The sequence below is a fragment of the Schistocerca piceifrons genome, chromosome 5 (assembly GCF_021461385.2).
Source record: "Schistocerca piceifrons isolate TAMUIC-IGC-003096 chromosome 5, iqSchPice1.1, whole genome shotgun sequence".
Lineage (NCBI taxonomy): Eukaryota > Metazoa > Arthropoda > Insecta > Orthoptera > Acrididae > Schistocerca > Schistocerca piceifrons.
Genome location: NC_060142.1, coordinates 507,538,740 through 507,562,618, shown reverse-complemented (window position 1 = coordinate 507,562,618; position 23,879 = coordinate 507,538,740). Strand labels below are relative to the sequence as shown.

General features: G+C 42.6%; 1 protein-coding gene across 1 annotated transcript in view; it reads right to left on the bottom strand.

Moving 5' to 3' along the window:
* The window catches only part of LOC124798146 (kinesin-like protein KIN-7M, chloroplastic), a 278,641-nt gene that overhangs the window by 142,279 nt on the left and 112,483 nt on the right, over positions 1 to 23,879 (bottom strand). The window contains exons 7-8 of the mRNA XM_047261426.1: positions 7,638 to 7,755; positions 4,745 to 4,903 (exon numbers count right to left, since the gene is read on the bottom strand). Of these exons, the coding sequence (XP_047117382.1) occupies positions 4,745 to 4,903; positions 7,638 to 7,755 (277 nt within the window). The remainder of the gene's footprint in view (positions 1 to 4,744; positions 4,904 to 7,637; positions 7,756 to 23,879) is intronic.

The window sequence follows — 23,879 nt, the reverse complement described above, 5'->3', positions numbered from 1 at the left end:
GAAGTATCCTCTTTTGCACAAGCTTGCGGCCAGAGTTCTCTCAATATTTCGTTCCATGTATGTTCATGAGCACTTTTTCTCTCTTTTAAAGCTTGCTGAAACTAAGAACCGTTCACTACTTAGCGATAAAAATTTGACAAATTCTTTGAGATTAGCAGTCTCTCAGAATATTGTATCAAACCTAAACAAAAACATTTCCTTGAAAAAGAAAAACATGTAAATTGTTAATTGTGTTCTTTACGATTCATTGCGTACAAAACAGCAAACTAAGGATCTGATGTCTAAACTCTGAAAAGAGATACAAAAAGCTGTAGCACGAAGTACAACAGCAATATTTACTTGTAACTGCTAACAGTAAGAATGAAACACTATATCCCTTATGTAAAATTACTTCTAGAATAGAATATTTATGACACTAGTTCATTTAAGAAATTGATATATCCTTCAGAAGACGCTTAATGTACATATGAAAAGTGAGCATGTGCAATACTAATAGAATCAACCTGTGGGTCAGAAACCTAAGTTGTTCTTTGATTCTTGTTTTGGATATTGTGTTCTAAAGCTTTGCATTGTAATTCTGCCACACGAACACTAATTGTTACGTAAAAAGTAAATTGTTTACTTGTTTTACTGCTTACTGACCACTTTTACAGAGCTACACTTCATGTGTTATTTTGTTTATGTTGGATTTGACTGCAGGACAGCCAGCGCAGAGCAGTGCTGTGCTGTGCGGTCTCACTCACTCCACAGCTATCTCTCTTGCTCCTACGCTGACACACGGTCACATACAGGGTGCTGCACTACACTGTCTTGCGCCCGCCGGGCACTATTCTTGGATGAGCCTGAGTTAACCCATAACTGAGCAAAAAGGAATCTGACTTGATGCCACAAATCTGTCCCCATAACCTGGCCAGAGAGAGCAGGAAGGGATTGAGAGAATCATGGGACGTGGTCACTATCCCAAAGGTCATCATGTGGTGACCAATGTAATGGAGGAAAATAGGAAGGGGAAGTGAGCAACATATCTGTAGCAGAGAAACTGCCATAAACGACACTGAAATGTGTAGGGGAGCCATCATGAAGAAGGAACAGGTCATGGTCTGCAAGAAACTTGTCTATGAGTTGACCCAGGCTAAACAAGAAAGCACTGCTTCACAAGGGGTGATGGGCATTAAAATCCTGAAGGAAGAGGGAAGTAGGGGTAGTTGCTGAAGGAGGGTAGTTAGGAAAGCTGGCGTAGGTGGCCTGTCAAAGGAGGTACGAAATGCAAACCATAACTGCCCAAGTGGATCCAGAAGGCAACCACTTTCAATTTGGTGCAACCAACATGCAGATGCCACTGGATGCCCTGAAATGGCCAACACAGCTCTGACAGAAGGCATGGAACCCATGAAGGCTCAGTAAGCGAGCTTCAGTAAAGTGGCATTTCTGGATAACAACCCTAGCTCTGAGTAAAAGGAAATAAGGCATACAATTCCAGAAGGTAATGGCGGTATCCATTACAATTCCATTGAATAAGCGATCCAAATGGGAGACAAACAGGCCAAAACTGGTCAAGCCACTGGTTCACCATCCATCACCAACAAGGAATGGGTGATGTACATAAACGAGGACTGTCTCAGGTTAAGAGGGTGCCTATGAAGGCACCAGCAATGCTGTGTCCCCAGACTTCTGGTTTTTCTTCTTCTCTTTCGTAAGTTAAGGAGGGCAGTGCATGGAGAGAGAGCAGGCTTCAGTGAGATCTGGAACCAAGAAAGGAGGAAACCTTGGGGCGCATCAACTGTGGGTCCTGTGGCTTATTTGTGACATCTGGCTTCTGGTTTGGGAGACACAGTGGGGGAGGAGTTCCCATCACTGGCAGGTGCCGAAGGAGGAGGACACTTTTCTTCAGCCAGGCAGAGGGAGCAGCTTCCAGAGGGGAGGTCATCGGAGCCACAGGGGAGGGGGGGGGGGGGGGGGCAGTGCTAAGGAGAGAGAGTGTGTGTGTGTGTGTGTGTGTGTGTGTGTGTGTGTGTGTGTGTGTGTGTAGGGGGGGGGGCCACATGCGCGCACCAGTTGTGGAGGTGGGAGGGGGGGGGGGGCAGTTGGAGTGGGGCGCACACGTGCATGCGTGCAGAGAACTGAAAATCTGTCTTTACAGCCCAATTCTTTAACCTGTCCACTGTAAGTTGTAACTGACAAGTTGCTGTTGCAGTTTCTGGTCTCAAACTAATAATGATTCTACACAAGCAAAAAATACACAGCTTTCTCTTCACATCCTAAAACTAAAAACATTAGCGCCAAATATCACCGAGATGTCTTTAGTCACAGAACCTCAGTTCAAAACACTTCTAGAACTCATACATTCCAAATGAACTGCTATTAGGCATCTCTCCCACTGAATGATGAGACTGAATGGCTGGCAGCATACATTATCCTAAAATCTGAGTTAGTATACTGAGTCCGTTCTTGATTAAACTTGATCCAATTCTCCACTCCAGCTGTAGTCACCTAACTTCAGGCAGACAAACTATCATTACACTGAGCTGTGGCAACAATGTTAACCAGAGAGTTGTGATTGTTATTGGGCCTCCATAAAAGATGTCTGCCATTTTCATCTGAATTTTGATTCTGATTGGATTATACTGCCATTTCAAGAAGTCTCTGCCATCTGGGAGGTAGTTGACACAGAACAGCAGATATGCATTTTTATGACAAGTTTTCTTATAGGCCTGTGCAGACAGAAACCAGCAGCACTGTGTCAACTGCTTTGAGTTGCTTTTATAATCCTGTTTCACCATAACTTTAAATGATAAAGATGGGATTGCTTAATCAATGCCCATTTTTACTTGTTAACTGACATCTAAGTACATTGTTTGGAAAGTTTCTTAATTCAATATACATGGTGCTAGCTTATCAACTAAATAAAACAGGCTTTTGATTTGTGGAGAAAACTCCAAAAGTCACTATAAAGCATTATTTACTGTGAAACTTTCAATGGTTTTGAGTGCTTATGCGTATAAATCCATTTTGAAACGGCATTAAAACTTGAAAAAATTCTTGCAAATACAAGTTTCCTTCACCTGACTAACTTGTTAGCCGCATATTTCAACATTATTTGTTATGGTCTCATTAGAAAAAAATAAATAAATATACAGACCTTTACGGAAGAACATATGAATATCACTGGATCAGTTGTTTGAGAAAATGAACAAAGCCTTCATGCTCACCAGACTTAAAATGTCGTAACATTTAACTATGGAGAAAATTTAACAGAAGGTCTACAATGAAATCACGAAATGCCGTACAACAAAGACTTCTGCTGCAATAAGTCCACACGAAATTCAGTCGCAGAGCTGTGTGGCCAGAATAGGTTTATAACATGTATCAATACTCTAGGTCACCACCTTGTGCACCTGGTAAAACAATCATGCTAGTAATACCTGACAAACTGTACCCCAAGTTACATGAAGGCCTTTTTGGCGTACTGTTATTAGTTAATCAAGTCCTAAGGGTTATGTTGCTGAAATCTTTTTCAGATGCTCTTTCCAATGCCACAGAGAAAGGAATATAGTTTCTTAAAAAAAGAGAAAGGAAGAAAACCAAACAAAGTCAGCAGAGGGTACTTCCCACTGCTTGAGTCATTAGGGTTTCTTCCTGTTCCATTTACTTATGGAGTGCGGGAAGAATGGTTGAATGCCTCTTGCATGCAGTAATCATTCTAATCTTATCCTCACGATACCCATGCGATACACAGGATTGTAGTATATACCTAGAGTAATCATTTAAAGCCCATTCTTGAAACTTTGTTAATAGACTTTCTCGGGATAGTTTACTTATCTTCAGTCTTCCAGTTTAGTTCCTTCAGTATCTCTGTGACAGTCTTCTATGGATTAAACAAACCTGTGACCATTCATGCTGCCCCCCTGTGTGTGTGTGTGTGTGTGTGTGTGTGTGTGTGTGTGTGTGTGAATCTTGATATACTTCACTCATTCTGGATGTAATTTAGGTGGCCCTTCTGATACTGATAATTTAAAGTTATCACAGATGCTCTAGGTTTGCATTTACTCTTTTCATAATAGTTTAAATTTCCTTTGTATGTTGTGTTATGAACTTGTGGGATCCAAAGACAATCAACATAAAGATAGAGATGTCAAAGTTTTATATAGAGCTTCACATTTTTGAGTAAGCTCAATACAAGAGGAATATGGCAGGTGTCTCCATCATTGCCCACTAGTAACTGTTTTGACTATACCTCATCAATGGACACTTCACCTTATTGAAATTTTTTTTGTAACTGAGGTTTCTCCCATTCTTGTGATCGAAGCAGTTAAATAAAGATTCATATATTCTCACACTGCAATACTCAAGTTCCCCTGTTATGCTCAGTGGAACCCATTGGAGCATGTAAAAAGCTTATGGTAATAGAGAATCAGAACTTGCTCTACATTTGTTGAACCTGAACCCAGCATTGCTCGCTCACCACTTACAATCAGCCACAGTGCCAAAATGGTTTAAGCAAAGCTGCAGCCACAGAAAATGTTACACCCCCCACCCCAATCATTTCATATATCTGCCCCTATTATATTTATTCAAAATTGTTTCTGCCTTGTCTACAGTTCACCAACTGACTGAATTCTGTTCCAACTTTTCATGACACTAAAAATTAGCTACTACCTACAAACACGCAAGAAAGTTTGAGTGTGACAAATTTTGAGACATCTTAAAATCTTTTTCGAAATTAGCTAAATTCTGTGCCACTTACCAGACCAACAACAGAACCATCTGCAACATTTTGCGATACTTGTGCTCCAATTAGTTGTTTAGAGAGTCTATTAATTCGTTCTTGCAACAGTGTATTGAGGCGGTCCTTCTCAAGTAATTTACTCTCCATTTCCTGAACCACATCTTGAGATTTTGCTTTCTGAAATAAGGCAACAAAAAATGAAGAGTTATTACAAGTGTCAAAAATAATACTGATTTTAAATAATACAGAATGTGCCAAAAAATTCACACACCTCGAAAGAGGTCAATGTAACAGCGTTGGAAATAATGGACTGAGTTAAGAAAACCACTCATTCCATTAAATTAAAGTCATCAGAACTCTTGTGACATGTTCTCTTAGCACATTATTTAAAATTATTTAAGTGTGGCATGCCGATGTTGCCAGGTGTCTGGTAGATCAATTAAAATGGAGCTACATTTTTTTCTTTTTAAATTTGTTCTACAGAAACTGAGAATATTATCAAAATTAGCAACAACAACAACACACTTGTGAGTCTGGAGAAGCAGCTCCAACATTACTATAACTGTCTTACTTCCATAAAAAGTTTGGAACTCAAGGTCATTTGTAAAGAGTACAAAAGCAGGTGAGGGGGATAAGATGCATCATCCAGCATCCAGCTACTTCTTTAGGGCATTTTGTGTGAATCACTGAGAAAGTCTGCTAATGTATCTGTGAGAAATTACAGTAATGGTAAGTCCTTATGAAATGTAAATAATTACAAGTAATGCTAGCAGCTCACCGCTCACCGATTAGTCGAGATGTGGAGTCGCATGAACAAGACCGGTCTTGTAGGAATCCTCTTTTATGGTATCGTGATTAGCTACACACACGCACGCACGCACACACACACACACACACACACACACACACACACACACACACACACACACACACACACACCTCCACCATTAAGTGAGCTGAGACTGATCTAAATGGCGCAACAAACCACATTTGTCAGTACTGGTGTCTAGACAATCTAGATATTGTCACAGAAAATAACTCAGATGTGTTGTAATTAATTTGGGCTGTCATTTAGGGCTTCAACTGGAGCACATCTTTTCCTTTTTGAAAGTGCAATAAGCAGACCGAGGTCTAACATACAGGATTTGAATTCCCATTCTATCTAATCGGAATAAAAAAAACAGATGTTGAGTAACAAATGAAAGGTGGTGTACTGGCAGAGCTGGGCTATGAAATTTAAATTAATATGTATTATATTAACATGTATTATATTCAAGAAGAATATAGTAATTCCAATCCCAAAGAAAGCAGGCGTTGACAGATGTGAAAATTACCGAACTATCAGTTTAATAAGCCACGGCTGCAAAATAGTAACGCAAATTCTTTACAGGCGAATGGAAAAACTGGTAGAAGCCAACCTCGGGGAAGATCAGTTTGGATTCCGTAGAAACGTTGGAACACGTGAAGCAATGCTGACCCTACAACTTATCTTAAAAAATAAGATTAAGGAAAGGCAAACCTACATTTCTAGCATTTGTAGAATTAGAGAAAGCTTTTGACAATGTTCACTGGAATACTCTCTTTCAAATTATGAAGGTGGCAGGGGTATAATACAGAGAGCGAAAAGCTATTTACAATTTGTACAGAAACCAGATGGCAGTTACAAGAGTCGAGGGGCATGAAAGGGAAGCAGTGGTTGGGAAGGGAGTGAGACAGGGTGGTAGCCTCTCCCCGACGTTATTCAATCTGTATACTGAGCAAGCAATAAAGGAAACAAAAGAAAAATACGGAGTACGTATTAAAATCCATGGAGAAGAAATAAAAACTTTGAGGTTCATCGATGACATTGTAATTCTGTCAGAGACAGCAAAGGACTTGGAAGAGCAGTTGAATGGAATGGACAATGTCTTGAAAGGAGGGTATAAGATGAACATCAACAAAAGCAAAACGAGGATAATGGAATGTAGTCGAATTAAGTCGGGTTATGCTGAGGGAATTAGATTAGGAAATTAGACACTGAAAGTAGTAAAGGAGTTTTGCTATTTGGGGAGCAAAATAACTGATGATGGTCGAAGTAGAGAGGATATAAAATGTAGACTGGCAATGGCAAGGAAAGCGTTTCTGAACAAGAGAAATTTGCTAACATCGAGTATAGATATAAGTGTCAGGAAGTCATTTCTGAAAGTATTTGTATGGAGTGTAGCCATGTATGGAAGTGAAACGTGGACGATAAATAGCTTAGACATGAAGAGAATAGAAGCTTTCGAAATGTGGTGCTACAGAAGAATGCTGAAGATTAGATGGGTAGATCTCATAACTAATGTGGAGGTATTAAATAGAATTGGGGAGAAGAGGAGTCTGTCGCACAACGTGACTAGAAGAAGGGATCGCTTGGTAGTGCATCAAGGGATCACCAATTTAGTATTGGAGGGCAGCGTGGAGGCTAAAAATCATAGAGGAGGACCAAGAGATAAATACACTAAACAGATTCAGAAGGATGTAGGTTGCAGTAGGCACTGGGAGATGTAGAAGCTTGCACAGCATAGAGTAGAATGGAGAGCTGCAGCAAACCAGTCTCTGGACTGAAGACCACAACAACAATAACAACAACAAGAACAACATGTAAATTAATATGTAGCATTAATGGGGACTACACTCCAGCTACTCACCATAATCAGTAATTGTCTGCAAACTAGTCACGGTGATTTTAATAGGTGTACTAAACTAAATTTTGGAAGTATAAGGACACTAGCATTCATAATCTTGATATAAATTTAGTACTATAATCTTTACACAACTCTTACCCTAAAATGCATATTTTTTGGCACTTATAACACGTCAATAAATGTATCTACTCACATATTAACATCTTCCCAGACTGTTAATACTTCAAATATATTTTCCAACTTACCTCTAACTCATCCTTTAATTTAGCCAACTGGCAGGCATACCTCTTCAGCAGAGTGCCATTAGAAAGAACTTCATTGACATGAGGTTCATTTTTAATTTTCTTTGCTCTGGATGCAAAACTAAAAAACAAACAAATCAAGTTTCATGACAAATATTATTTCCTGACTTAATAATGAAAAGGTATTTTGTGAAAGTTACCACAGAAACTTTAATAACTTTTGTTCTTAATCTACATGATCCTCAGCTTGCCCTAGTTTCTCTCTGCAAAATTCCAGATCACAAAGTGTAGAGTGACTGTCATTCCTTTAGTGTCCAAACAAACTTGAGGAAGGCTATTTATTCATATCATAAATGACAACAATTGAGAATTTATGAATTAGTACATATCCAAAAAACACTAAAAATTTATTTCATTAGCCACTCCTATGTATTATGGAGATTAAAGGACTAAAACACACACACACACACACACACACACACACACACACACACACACACACGCACGCAGCAGCATTCACAGTAAATTTGCACAAGGCACACTGTAGACAGTACTATTACAGATGTACATAAATTTGAAGAAAACAAAAAACCGAAAGAAAAAACTTAGTAATTGAGTAAATGTTTTACTACCAATAAAGATAAATAGCAGCTATTCAGCTTAAGTGAGTATGGAGCAGTATTTTTCAAATTAGAAGCTTTCTTTACTATAATAGCACAGCTGTACAAAGCAGACTCTCATAGGCATTATTTGCATCCCTGGTAATTTTTGTTTTATGGGCTCTAGGCCATTGTCTGAATAACATTTCTTCTCTCAGTGCTAGAGAGAACATTAAAGGCAATAGATACTCATAGCATTTCCAACTTAAAAATGCTCAGCCAATCAAACTGTTTATAAGTACAGGGTTATTACAAATGATTGAAGCGATTTCACAGCTCTACAATAACTTTACTATTTGAGATATTTTCACAATGCTTTGCACACACATACAAAAACTCAAAAAGTTTTTTTAGGCATTCACAAATGTTCGATATGTGCCCCTTTAGTGATTCAGCAGACATCAAGCCGATAATCAAGTTCCTCCCACACTCTGCGCAGCACGTCCCCATCAATGAGTTCGAAAGCATCGTTGATGCGAGCTCGCAGTTCTGGCACGTTTCTTGGTAGAGGAGGTTTAAATGCTGAATCTCTCACATAACCCCACAGAAAGAAATCGCATGGGGTTAAGTCGGGAGAGCGTGGAGGCCATGACATGAATTGCTGATCATGATCTCCACCACGACCGATCCATCGGTTTTCCAATCTCCTGTTTAAGAAATGCCGAACATCATGATGGAAGTGCGGTGGAGCACCATCCTGTTGAAAGATGAAGTCAGCGCTGTCGATCTCCAGTTGTGGCATGAGCCAATTTTACAGCATGCCCAGATACACGTGTCCTGTAACTTTTTTTCGCAAAAGAAAAAGGGGCCGTAAACTTTAAACCGTGAGATTGTACAAAACACATTAACTTTTGGTGAATTGCGAATTTGCTGCACGAATGCGTGAGGATTCTCTACCGCCCAGATTCGCACATTGTGTCTGTTCACTTCACCATTAAGAAAAAATGTTGCTTCATCACTGAAAACAAGTTTCGCACTGAACACATCCTCTTCCATGAGCTGTTGCAACCGGGCCGAAAATTCAAAGCGTTTGACTTTGTCATCGGGTGTCAGGGGTTGTAGCAATTGTAAACGGTAAGGCTTCTGCTTTAGCCTTTTCCGTAAGATTTTCCAAACCGTCGGCTGTGGTACGTTTAGCTCCCTGCTTGCTTTATTCGTCGACTTCCGCGGGCTACGCATGAAACTTGCCCGCACGCGTTCAACCGTTTTTTCGCTCACTGCAGGCCGACCTGTTGATTTCCCCTTACAGGGGCATCCAGAAGCTTTAAACTGCGCATACCATCGCCGAATGGAGTTAGCAGTTGGTGGATCTTTGTTGAACTTCGTCCTGAAGTGTCGTTGCACTGTTATGACTGACTGATGTGAGTGCATTTCAAGCACGACATACGCTTTCTCGGCTCCTGTCGCCATTTTGTCTCACTGCGTTCTTGAGCGCTCTGGTGGCAGAAACCTGAAGTGCGGCTTCAGCCGAACAAAACTTTATGAGTTTTTCTACGTATCTGTAGTGTGTCGTGACCATGTCAATGAATGGAGCTACAGTGAATTTATGAAATCGCTTCAATCATTTGTAATAGCCCTGTATTCTTGTAATGGTGCCATGAACCAACCATTATAAGATAGCTCTTTGTCCTCCTAATTTAAGTAATTGTTTTATGTCTATACCTCTCCAACACTTAGAATGTGGCGCCACTAAATAAACTTTTACCAAGAAAAGGATGAATTTATGTTTTATAGTCTATACCAATTGTAAATGTAATTACCTGTCACATGTATGATATTTGAGCTGAGGAGGAGGGGGAGGGGTGGACAGATGCTCTCGCTGCTAGGGAGAATCTGAACCACCGATGCTGATGAATGTCAAAGATATTGCACCTATAAACTCCGACCATAAAACACTGGCAGCCATCAATCTTACCATGATTTTAAACAGTGATAATATGCTCCTTGGTCTGTTGGAAATGGTCTAAGCGATTTTTTTATTTTGTGTATGAAGTCAGAGTCAGACGACTTAGGTAATGTACATGACTGCATCCTTCCCATTTAAATACGAAACATATTTTAATCCTCAGTTTAGACACAGTGCAGAAGTACGACTGACAGAATCTTGGACATTATCGTAGTGGGAGATTTTAGTACAAAAAGTAGCAATGCCAAGTAGTAACAGATATGATTCTTTTTGAGACTGAGGTAGGCAGTTTGTGCAGGGTAGTGAACTTCAGTGAGCTGTCAAAGCATTATGCTATTAAATATTCTTTTTGGTGGTAATGGTTACAGAAGTATAAAGAACTAAAACATGAAGAGATTCAAATACTGTTGCCTTGGCTGAGTGAACAACAAACAGCCAACATGGAAGGGAATGCAGATGAGATGTTTATGCAAATTATGGAACAAATAAAGGTCCTAAAACAGTAACAAGAGGAAACAAAACAAGAAATAAAACCTGAATTGTCTACATTAAGGGAGGAGGTACATAATCTGTCAACAGTAAAGATGGAGTACCCATGGCCTCTGGGTAGCTTCTTTGATTAGTAATCAAAATGTCCTCAGTTCTGGTTTCCAAACCCGCCAGTAGTTAAATTTTGATTAATAGTAACATTGGCAGCCAAAGACTTCCGGCAAAAGAAGTCAACCTCATTCTGCCAATGGCCTTGTCAAAAAGGGCGGAGGAGCAGACAGACATTCAGGGCACACTCTTGTCCTTGGTGTAGGAAACTGCCCCTAAAGGTGGAAGAATCGGCTATGATCAATAGCATGAGGATGCAGAAGGAATGAAAACCACTGCATTAAAGACACATAGCACGTATGCACAGCACATGTGGCCTGTAATTGAAAAGTGTCATGATCTCTCCAATGCATAGGCTCAATCTAGATGTAGTAGAGGTCAGTGAAGTGAAATGGATAGACGATGAGGATTTCTGGTCAGATGGGTATAGAGTAGTATCAACAGCACTGGAAAATGGTATAACAAGGACTCGTTATGAATAGGAAGGTAGGACAGAGAGTGTGTTACTGTGAACAGTTCAGTGATAGGATTGTTATTAGAATCGACTGCAAACCAACACCAATAATGATAGTTCAGGCATACATGTTGTCATCGCAAGCTGAAGACGAAGAGGTAAAGAGAGTATATGGGGATTTTGAAAGGGTAATACAGTATGTAAAGGGCGATGAAAACCTAATAGTCATGGGGGACTGGAATGCAGTTGTAGTAGGGGAAGGAGTAGAAGAAAAGCTTACAGGAGAATATCGGCTTGCGACAAGGAATGAGAGAGGAGAAAGACTAATTGAATTCTGTAATAAATTTGAGCTAATAATAGTGAATATTCTGTTCAAGAATCACAAGAGGAGGTGGTATACTTGGAAAAGGTGGGGTGATACAGGAAGATTTTAGTTAGATTACATCATGATCAGACAGATGATTCCGAAATCAGATACTGGATTGTAAGGCGTACCCAAGAGCAGATATAGACTCAGATCACAATATACTAGTGATGAGAAGTAGGCTGAAGTTTAAGAGATCGGTCAGGAAGAATAAATAGGCAAAGAAGTGGGATACGGAAGTACTAAGGAATGACGAGATATGGTTGAAGTTATCTAAGGCTACAGATACAGCAATAAAGAATAGTCCAGTAGGCAGTACAGTTGAAGTGGAATGGACATCTCTAAGGAGCGCCATCACAGAAGTTGAGAAGGAAAAAATAGGTACAAAGAAGGTAACTGCAAAGAAACCATGGGCAACAGAAGAAATACTTCATTTGACTGATGAAAGGTGGAAGTACAAAAATGTTCTGGGAAACTCAGGAATACAGAAATACAAGTTGCTGAGGAATGAAATAAATAGGAAGTGCAGGGAAGCTAAGATGAAATGCCTGCAGGAAAAATGTGAAGAATAATTGTCGGAAGGACAAGCTCAGCATACAGGAACATCAAAACAACCTTCAGTGACATTAAAAGCAGGGTTGATAATATTAAGAGTGCAATGGGAATTCCACTGTTAAATGCAGAGGAGAGTGTGGATAGGAGGCAAGAGCACATTGAAAGGCTCTTTGAGGGGGAAGATTTCTCTGATGTGATAGAAGAAACAGGAGTCAATATAGAAGAGATAGGAGATCCAGTGCTAGAATCAGAATTGAAGAGAGCTTTGGACAACTTAAGATCAAGTAAGGCAGAAAGGGTAGAAAACTTTCCACCAGAATTTGTAAAATCTGTTGAGGGAAGTGGCAACAAAACGACTATTCACATTAGCGTGTAAAATGTATGAGTCTGCCGACATACCATCTGACTTTTGGAAAAATATCATCCACACAATTCCAAAGACTGCAGGAACTGACAAGTGTGAGAATTATCCCACAATCAGCTCAGCAGTTGATCAGTTTGGTTTTAGGAAAGGTAAAGACACAAGGGAGGCAATTCTGACATTGCATTTGATAATGGAAGCAAGACTAAAGAAAACTAGAGACAGGTTCATAGGATTTGTCAACGTGGAAAAAGCGTTCGACAATGTAAAATGGTTGAGGACATTTGAAATTCTGAGAAAAATAGGAGTAAGCTATACAGTGAGACAGGTAATATGCAATATGTACAAGAGCCAAGAGGGAATAATAAGAGTGGACAATAAACAATGAAGTGCTTGGATTAGAAAGGGCGTAAGACAGGGATGCAGTCTTTTGCCCCTACTGTTCAACCTGTACATCGAAGAAGCAATGATGGAAATAAAAGGAAGGTTCAGTAGCAGGATTAAAATTCAAGATGAAAGGATATCATTGATACGATTCGCTGATGACATTGCTACCATAAGTGAAAGTGAAGAAGAATTACATGATCTGCTGACTGGAGTGGATGGTCTAATGAGAATAGAATAAGGATTGAGAGTAAATCGAAGACAGACAAAAGTAATGAGAAGTAGCGTAAATGAGAACAATGAGAAACATAACATCAGGAATGGTGAAATATCTGAACATAAGCATGAATCAAATCAGAGAATTTTTCAGTTAGAGGCAAGACAGGGCAAATAGGGCAAAGAAGTAGATGAAATGAAGAAGCAGGGAGATATGTATTCTATATGGATTAAATGGCTAGCAAAAGAAAGCAAAAGAAACATACATAAATTAACAAAAGGGAATAAGCCTTAAAACATGTTCAAAAATTCAAAGATCATGCGGATGGCAAAATTGGCAAGACTCAGAGGTGGGTCTGAGATAAGCTACGATCGATAATAAGATGTTTGACAGTATGAGAGTGACTCAGTGAGGTAAACCAATGAGTTTACCAACAGCAATTGGTCCAATATTTCTAGCCTGCTTTCATTGTGTAAAATAGAAAGAAAGTAAAAAGAACTAGTTTCATTTTCAGCAGATGAAATAGTTCAACAAAACAGAAAGAGACTGATAATCAAGGTATGGAAACCAGCCACCGCTACCAATGAAATTTGCTCAAAGTCTAGTAATTCATGAACAAACGCCACGTGGTAGTACCATACAACAAGGTCAAATATTTAAGTTGGACAAGTTGCCTATGGACAACGTAAAATTAAGAAATGAATGGACAATATAGTGAAATTACTTGAGGAAAGGTTTAATGATAAACTTGAGAAATAGTTTCACTGAATTACGAGGAAGTAGTTAGGTTACTTTGATCTGTACAGATAGTAAAGATGTATACACTTGAGGAATCACAGTGTTAAGTAAAGTTCTCAAACAATAAAAGAACGTGATGGGAATCACCATGATGAAAAATGTTTTATAACAACTACCAGACCATGACGGGATAGTTGTCACTATACTATAGAGGTTGGGAAACCAAGATCATACAAATGCGGTATAAAACAAACAGGAAAATGGTGCAGGAGACTTGAATGAAGCACTAGTTGTAACCATCAGGACATAAAAAATATTTATAGCAGCCATCTTACATGTTAACTTCTTGTAGTAAGTTCTGTATGTAATGTAGTGTAACTCTTATTTCATGGTGTGATTATATATGTGAACAGTATAATTTGGAGTGAGTATCAAGCTGGGGGATGCAGTACAACATTTAGAATGACTGATAATACAAGAGGATAACAGTGATTCTGTTGTTTGATAAGTACAGTAACTGGAGAGATGTTTGTTGTTCAGAATGAGTCATACAAATGAAAGTATTGATGAATCAGTGCCAGGTGATTTTAAGTATCATCATTGTGTGTAGCAAAGAATGGAAAGGAACATGAATGAAGGAAAAGGATTGGTCAGGTTTAGGTAATGGGAAGAGTAACAAAAGTCACATAGAACCCCGGGTTAGGGCAAACTTCTGGATGGGATGAGAAGTAAAGACAGACTGATGGTATCTACACCGGATGCTATTTGAAAACCTGAGAACATAAAAGTGGAAGACAGGGTAACAAGAAAGACAGATTATTGGAGGAGGAGCGGGGGGGGGGGGGGGGGGGGTACCACCGTGGGGCAATCAATAAGAGAAGAAAGCTAGAAATGGTAGAGAGGTGAGGGTCGGGGGGGTTGAAATAGTGAGGTCACATACATAAATAGGAGTAAGGAAAAGGAATAGTCACTGGAAAGAAAAGCTGAGACTACAGCAATTAAGGTAGTTTAGGCTAGGTTGATGGCAAGAGCCAAACCCATGTTGTGAAGCTAGTTCCCACCCATGCATTTCTAAGAAACTTGGGAAGGGTGGGAGAATCCAGATGGCATGTGTGGTGAAACAAGCACAAAGGTCACAACATGTTATTGAACATGCTCTGGAACAGGATACTGTGTGTAGCCAATATGCATTCTCGGTCTATGCACATTCATCATTACGAACAACCTGGTGGTAATCATACCAATGTAGAAGGCCAAGCAGTGTCCATTTAACAGTTCGTACAAGGTGTGTGTTGTTTCACAGGTTGTAATGTACCAACTACAGGATTGAAGGAAAACATTGAAGCAATGCAGAGCAGACAGCTAGTTTTGTTATCGGTAGGTCCGAACAACACTTAAGTGTTACGGAGATGCTTTGGGAAGTCAAATGGGAATCCCTGGAGCAAAGGCAATGTACTTTTTGAGAAACACTAATGAGAAAATTTTAGAGAACAGGCATTTGAAGTTGACTGCTTAACAATTCTACTGCTGCCAACATACATCACATGTAAGGACCATGAAGATAAGATACGAGAAATTAGAGCTCATATGGAGGCGTACTGACAGTCATTTTTTCCTCACTATTTGTGAGTGGAACAGGAGGAGAAATGACAAGTAGTGGTACAGGGTACACTCCGCTACACACCGTACAGTGGCTTGCGGAGTATCGATGTAGATGTAGAAAAGGCTTCACTTAAATTTGAAGATAAAAAATCATGTCACCCCTAAGGTGACATCAATAATTTATTTATTTTACAAGTAACATTCACATAAGAGATCACGTGAATTGACATTAGGCGGGCAGACACCTGGATATTACATACAGCATGAGGCACATCACTATGGGCAGAAGATTTGATAGTTGATGTGGCCAGAAATTAGATGGGTGTGTCATTTGCACAGGAAATGAGAGACTAAGTAGAATGTTTTAGAACAATCTTTCGGTGGTAGACTTCCCATGAGCCAACAAACATGCCGAACGACTGTGTCGAAGGGGACTCACCATACTGGTCTGATATATGGTATCTCGATATACCCTGAATGTTGGAAAATAGTCCCTGTAGTTTCCAAATCCTTCACGTTAAGAACTATTTCTTTTAATAAAATAGGAAAAAAGGCAATGGAGGATATAACCTCATGATTTAGTATAGACTGGTTAATTCACAAAACCGGCCTCCTTTTTTCTTTTGTTATAGACAAGCTATAAAAGATAACACTTTGCACATGTCAATGGATGGGGGAGGGTTCAAAGCATTACCACAGCTGTGCTGTTGTTTGTTTGCAGCAACATAGTGACTACACCACAAAAGAAATCTTTGTGCATGTTGGAATTCGCACAAAGTCAATCCAGTGTTCATGTACAATGTGCATTCCAGCATCGATTCAGCATAAAGCCACCTCTGGACAAGCAGACTTATGACTGGCATACAAAATTCTTGAAAGCTGGTTGCATAAGCAAAGGGAAGAGAGATAGAAGATGAGCAAGCTAGAAATTTCAACTTCCTCTATCAATGGTGTGTCATGTTCTGAAACGATGCTCACATCTGAAACGATGCCCACATCTGAAGCCTTAGGGCGGGTTCACACTGAGCGCGCCGTGCCGTGCCGCAAACTGTGCTGCGCCACGTTGTGCTGCGCAGTTTTCCGGCTGTTGCCGGTACATCAAAGGAAGTGGAGCGTTTGTGCGCACTCAGTTTAGACGGGGCTTTGTCTCGCTCCATCTTCAGACCATGTGCGCACTCCAACTGGAACACAGGGCGCACCTCAGAGCGGCGCGGCGGGGCACAGACGGCGCACTCCTCTCTGTTACAGCTGTGCGCGGGGTGCAGCAGCGCGGCACATTGCGCTCAGTGTGGACCCACCTTTACAAGTTGCAGTTACTGCAGCAGTTGAATCACAGCAAACATAACAGCAGTTGCGAATTTTGCACTTCTGTTCTCCAGGATGTGACAGAGGACATGTTTTTTTGAATAACTCATCTTTTTGGACAAACTGAAGTTTCACCTTTCACGTGTAGTGAACTGCCATAATGTAAGAATTTGAGGGTTACAAAATCCTTGTGTCATCGTCGAAAATGAAAGAGACTAATTGAAACTTATGTGCTTTTTACTGTTTCTGTTCACAACGTTTAAATGACTTTCCTTTTTGCAGGGAAAACTGACGGGAATCTCATACCAGGACATGCTGGAAACTGGGTGTTTCCTCTACTTCAGGAAGTGTCCAATGATTTAATTTTTATGCATGACAATACCCCACTCACTTTTACGTTGAGGTGCAGCATTATCTGAACATCATCATCCTAAAATGTTGGATTGGAAGAGATGGACAACAAGATCTTGTATACATTGCTTTTGTCCTCCCAGGTTACCAGGTCTCACACCTTACTAGTTTTTTTCTGTGAGGGTACATAAAAGACAGTCTTTGTCCCACCAATGCCAGCTACTCTTCAAGAGCTGAGAAATCGAATTGTTGAAGCTGTCAGTTCAATAAACATGGACTATTGATCGGTGTGTGGAATGAAATAGACTAGTGTTTCAATGTTTCTCAAGCAACACATGGCGCGTTCATGTTGTGAATGGTATAGTGTCTGGACAAAAATATAGCTTTGAACCTTCCTCTATCAAGTGACGTGTACAAGGTGTTTTCAGCCATTCATAGTTTGTCTATAATAAACAACTGAAATATGTTCCTTCTTTTTGAATTACCCTGTATATGAATGCTCCATTGAAAACGTTCATTTCTGAATTAGTACCTACTTTTCAATGTACTAATTCTTTTTGGACATTGCTCCAAGTGTCTGAAACAGCATCCGAATAGCAAGAAGTTATTATTTCTCACCAATTATGTGGAAGTAGTGTGTTGTGTATGAAGAGGCTACAGGCGATGTATGCAGTTACAGTCAGGAAGGTCGCAGTTCGTAGTAATAGACGGCAAATCATTGAGTAAAACTGAAGTGATATCAGGTGTTCCCCAGGGAAGCGTCCTGGGACCTCTGCTGTTCCTGATCTATATAAATGACCTGGGTGACAATTTGAGTTCTCTTAGGTTGTTCGCAGATGATGCTGTAATTTACCATCTAGTAAGGTCATCCAAAGACCAGTATCAGTTGCAAAGCGATTTAGAAAAGATTGCTGTATGGTGTGGCAGGTAGCAGTTGACGCTAAATAACGAAAAGTGTGAGGTGATCTACATGAGTTCCAAAAGAAATCTGTTGGAATTCGATTACTCAATAAATAGTACAATTCTCAAGGCTGTCAATTCAACTAAGTACCTGGGTGTTAAAATTACGAACAACTTCAGTTGGAAAGACCACATAGATAATATTGTGGGGAAGGCGAGCCAAAGGTTGCGTTTCATTGGCAGGACACTTAGAAGATGCAACAAGTCCACTAAAGAGACAGCTTACACTACACTCGTTCGTCCTCTGTTAGAATATTGCTGCACGGTGTGGGATCCTTACCAGGTGGGATTGACGGAGGACATCGAAAGGGTGCAAAAAAGGGCAGCTCGTTTTGTATTATCACGTAATAGGGGGGAGAGTGTGGCAGATATGATACGCGAATTGGGATGGAAGTCATTACAGCAAAGACTTTTTCGTCACGGCGAGATCTATTTACGAAATTTCAGTCACCAACTTTCTCCTCCGAATGCGAAAATATTTTGTTGAGCCCAACCTACATAGGTAGGAATGATCATCAAAATAAAATAAGAGAAATCAGAGCTCAAACAGAAAGGTTTTGGTGTTCGTTTTTCCCGCGCGCTGTTCGGGAGTGGAATGGGTAGGGAGATAGTACGATTGTGGTTCGATGAACCCTCTGCCAAGCACTTGGTTGGTTGGTTGGTTGGTTGTTTGAGGTTAAAGGGACCAAACAGCAAGGTCATCAGTCCCTTGTTTCAAATAGACTCCATTCTGCTAACGGGACATCTCAGTATAGTCAGAAAAATAAAACGGATAAAGGGGAAACGTAAAAGGGCAGTCACGATGTCATTAGTAAAAACAAATGAGGGAAGTTGGCAAGAGAACGAACCCAACACTATGCTGAAACAGCATAGGCAAGACCACCTGTGACTTAAAAGGTACAACTGCTATAATGCAGAAAGTACGTATGGGAATAGAAAAACTAACCAAGCCTTAAAAAGAAGGGGTAAAAACAGAGTAAAAGGGAAAGAAAAGAGGATTCTGGTCAGGGAGGTGAATCGGGAATCTCTGAACACTGCCTACAGTGGGAGACACCCAAACACTCACCGCCCTGCCCCAACACCAGAGGGAGATTAAAAACTTTAAAACTGAGAATAAAAACCACTCTCCCGGAGGAAACCTAGAACCAGAGAGACCATCCGGGAATCGTCAGCCAACATCAAAGGTAAAGTGTGGGGGAGTCTGTACTTAGCACGCAGAGCCAAAAGAAGGGGGCATTCAACCAAAATGTGGGCCACTGACTGAAAGGCTCCACAACCACATAGCGGGGGTGGCTCATCACGCAAAAGGAAACCATGGGTCAGCCTGGTATGGCCAATGCGGAGACGACACAGTGTGGTCGAGTCCTTGCGGGAGAGGCTAAAGGAAGAACGCCATGGGCCTGTATTCACCTTAATGGCACGAAGTTTATTAGACAGTGGAGTAGCCTCCCAAGAATTGGCCCATGACTGTGCAAAGTGGGATTTGATGTGAAGCCGTAAATCCGCTGCAGGAGGGGTTACGGAAAACGGGGGGTAAGTAACTGCTCCCCCAGCCAAACGATCAGCGAGCTCATTACCCGGGATACCCACATGGCCCGGGACCCATAAGAAGTCAATGGAACAAGCAGCACGGTGAAGATCAGCGAGATGGTCATGGATGGCAGAGACCAAGGGATGGCGCGAAAAACACCGGTCAATAGCAAGAAGGCCACTCATCGAGTCCGTACATAACAAAACGCGGTTGTGTTGGGATTGTTTAATAAAGGTAAGGGCCCGGGAAATTGCCATCAATTCCGCAGTAAACACCCCACATGTAGGTGGCAGCAGATGATTTTCCGTTCCAACAGAGGACGTGAAGGCATACCCAACATGATCAGCAGATTTAGAGCCATCAGTGTAAAAAATAACAGCATCCCGAAACTCCCATAAAATTTGGCGGAAAAAGGTACGGAACACCACCGGGGGGATGGAATCTTTCGGTCCGCGGCGGAGATCCATCCGAAGTCGAGGCCGAGGAACTAACCAAGGAGGGGTGGAGGGGAGGGAGCGAGGAAGACAGGACAAAGAAGGAAGCCGAAAATCACGGGTAAGAGACGCAAGGCGCAGCCCAACCGGTAAACCCGCCCGAGGGCGGGAGTCAGGCGGGCGACGTCCATGGTCTGGGAATAGGATAGAATAGGAAGGATGAGCGGGAGAAGAACGGATAGTAAGGGCATAAGACACCAGAAGCTGGGACCGCCGAACAGAAAGGGGGGGGATCCCAGCTTCAACCAGGAGACTATCAACAGGGCTAGTAGGGAAGGCACCGGTGGCCAAACGGATACCACGATGGTGGACTGGATCCAGCACGTGCAGCGTGGAAGGAGCAGCTGAACCATAAACTTGACAACCATAGTCCAAACGTGACAGAACTAGAGCACGATAAAGACGGAGGAGGGGGGAACGGTCCGCACCCCAGGAGGAGTGGGCAAGGAAGCGAAGGACATTGAGTTTACGGAAACATCCTACCTTCAGGAGTCTGATATGGGGCAGCCAAGTGAGCTTGTTGTCGAAAAGAAGACCTAGGAAACGAAACTGTGGAACCACAGGCAATCTTTGTGCAGCGAGATAGAGCTCTGGATCAGGGTGGACCGTAGTACGGCGACAGAAGTGGACCACCCGCGATTTTAAAGGAGAGAATTGAAACCCGTGGGAGAGGGTCCATGCAGAGGCACGCCGTATAGCCACCTGGAGCTGCCGTTCTGCAGATGGCATCGAGGAGGAACTAACCCAAATGCAGAAATCATCCACATACAGGGCAGGGGCGACCAAGGTACCGACAGAGGCCACAAGTCCATCGATAGCAATGAGGAAAAGAAGGACACTCAAGACAGAACCCTGTGGGATGCCCGTCTCCTGGGTCCGTGGAGAACTAAAAGCAGTACCAACTCGAACTCTGAATGACCGATGGATCAGGAACTGGCGGATAAAAATCGGGAGTGGGCCCCGAAGACCCCACTGATGAAGGGTTAGTAAGATGTGATGGCGCCAGGCCGTGTCATAGGCCTTGCGAAGGTCAAAAAACACTGCAACCAAATGGCGGCGCTGGGAAAAAGCCTGCCGAACTGCGGATTCCAAGCGAAGCAAATGATCGATTGGAGATCGTCCCTCTCGAAAGCCACACTGGTAAGGGGACAATAGACCCCGAGATTCGAGGACCCAAGTGAGCCGACGGGCTACCAGCCGTTCAAGTAACTTACAACCAACATTGGTCAAACTAATTGGCCGATAGCTGTCAACAGATAGGGGGTTCTGACCAGGCTTAAGGACAGGAACCACAATGCTATCCCTCCACTGAGAAGGGAAGTCACCCTGGAGCCAGATACGGTTAAACACCCGAAGAAGATGGTGCCGTTGTGGAGCACTCAGATGTTGAAGCAGCTGGTTATGAATGGAATCTGGGCCAGGAGCCGTATCATGAGAAGCAGATAGAGCAGAAAGAAATTCCCATTCAGTGAAAGGTTCGTTGTAAGATTCTGACTCACAAGTGGTGAAACATAAGGTGACAGCTTCAGCCTGCTGTTTTTGATGAAGGAAAGCAGCTGGATAGGAGGCCGACGCTGATGCCACTGCAAAATGGGTCGCAAGATGTTCTGCAAGAACTAATGGGTCCGTACAAATGCCATCTGGGAGGTGAAGGCCTGGGAGGGTGGACTGCCGATGGCAACCTTGGAGAGAGCGAAGTGTAGCCCATACCCGTGACAGAGGGACAGTGGAACCAAGGGAAGAAACGAATCGTTCCCAACATATCCACTTGCTCTGTTTGATTAAATAACGGGCTTTAGCGCGAAGGCGCTTAAAGGTAGAAAGGCTGGCTACAGATGGGTGCCTCTTAAAGTGTTGCAAAGCTCGACGGCGATCACGGATGGCAATGGCAATGGCCGTACTCCACCACGGGACTTGCCGACGACGAAATTGTCCAGATGAGCGCGGGACAGCAAGGTTAGCAGCGCGAACAATCGCGTCAGACACGTCACGTAGGACGTCATCAATACAACCCGACAAAGAGGGAGAAAACTCGACCTGTGCAGTATATAGAGGCCAATCGGCGCGGTGGAAAGACCAACGAGGTAACCTCTCCATCGGGGAGCGGGAAGGGAGCGTGATAATCAACGGGAAATGGTCACTATCACAAAGGTCGTCGTGTGGCGACCAGTGTAATGAAGGGAGGAGAGAGGGAGAAGAAAGAGAAAGATCAATGGCAGAAAAGGTACCATGACCAGCACTGAAATGAGTAGGGGAGCCATCATTAAGAAGGCACAGGTCGTGGTCTGCAATAAATTGGTCGATAAGAAGACCTCGTCTAGATGGAAAGGCACTGCCCCACAAAGGATGATGAGCATTAAAATCCCCAAGGAGGAGGAAGGGAGGAGGAAGTTGTTGAAGAAGGGTGGTTAAGGCAGCAGGTGTAAGAGTCCTGTCAGGAGGGAGATAAAGATTGCATACTGTGACTGCAGAGTCTAAGTGGACCCTAACAGCAACTGCTTCCAATGTAGTTTGGAGAGGAATCCACGTGCTAGCAATGTCTGTACGGACCAACGTACAAACGCCACCAGAAGCCCGCAAGGGTCCGACCCGATTTCGACAGAAAACACGGAACCCACGGAGGGTCGGTGAGTGAGCATCAGTAAAATGAGATTCCTGGAGAACCACACAAGCTGCTGAGTAGGACGAAAGAAGGGATTTCAATTCCGGAAGGTGACGATAGTAGCCATTACAATTCCATTGGAGAACCACAGAACGATGGTTTAAATGAGGGCTGAACACGCTAAATCCAGTCATACCGCCGGGTCCCCACCCGTCACCGACAAGGAGGGGGCGACATCCATAAACGACAGGTCAGAATCCGGTTGTGAAGCCGGGGAAGGGACCTCCGGTGACACCAGAGGCTCTTTGTCCCGGGACTTATGTTTCTTCTTCTTTTCAGGCTGAGTTCGAGGAGGGCTGTGTGGCATAATGGAGCCAGCTGCAGCAAGATCAGGAACAGAAAGTGACCGGGCGACCTGGGGGCCGATAGACCGCGGCTCTCGCGGTCGCCGCGCTGCAGCAGACCTTTGACCTGGAAGGTGCCGGGAAGGAGCATCCCGGGAGAGGCGCCCTTGACCGGCAGACGCCGAAGGAGTGGGACACTTCTCCGGCTGGGGAGGGGGAGCAGCGCCCAGGGGAGAAGGTGTGGGAGCTGCAGGGGAGGGGGGAAGGAGAGGGGTCCGGGATGGGGGTAAGGAAGGGGGAGGAAGGGATGAAGATGTAACCAAGGCGTAACTAGATGTCATGGACACAGGGTGCAATCGTGCATATTTCTTACGGGCCTCTGTGTAGCTTAAACGATCAAGAGACTTATACTCCTGTATCTTTTTTTCTTTCTTATAGACTGGGCAATCTGCTGAACGTGGAGAATGACTACCATGACAATTTACACATACAGGAGGGGGAACACAGGGACTCCCCTCATGGAGTGGACGTCCACAGTCACCACAGAGAGGGTCCTGGGTACAGCGAGAAGACCTGTGGCCAAAACGCAAGCACTTAAAACACCGCATAGGAGGTGGGATGTACGGCTTCACATCACAGCGATAGACCATAATCTTAACTTTCTCAGGAAGGGTATCCCCTTCAAAGGCCAGGATAAAGGCACCAGTATCAATACGATTATCTTTAGGACCCTTCTGAACACGCCGAACAAAGTGAACACCCCGCCGTCCGAGATTGTCCCGAAGTTCCTCATCAGTTTGAAGGATGAGGTCTCTGTGAAA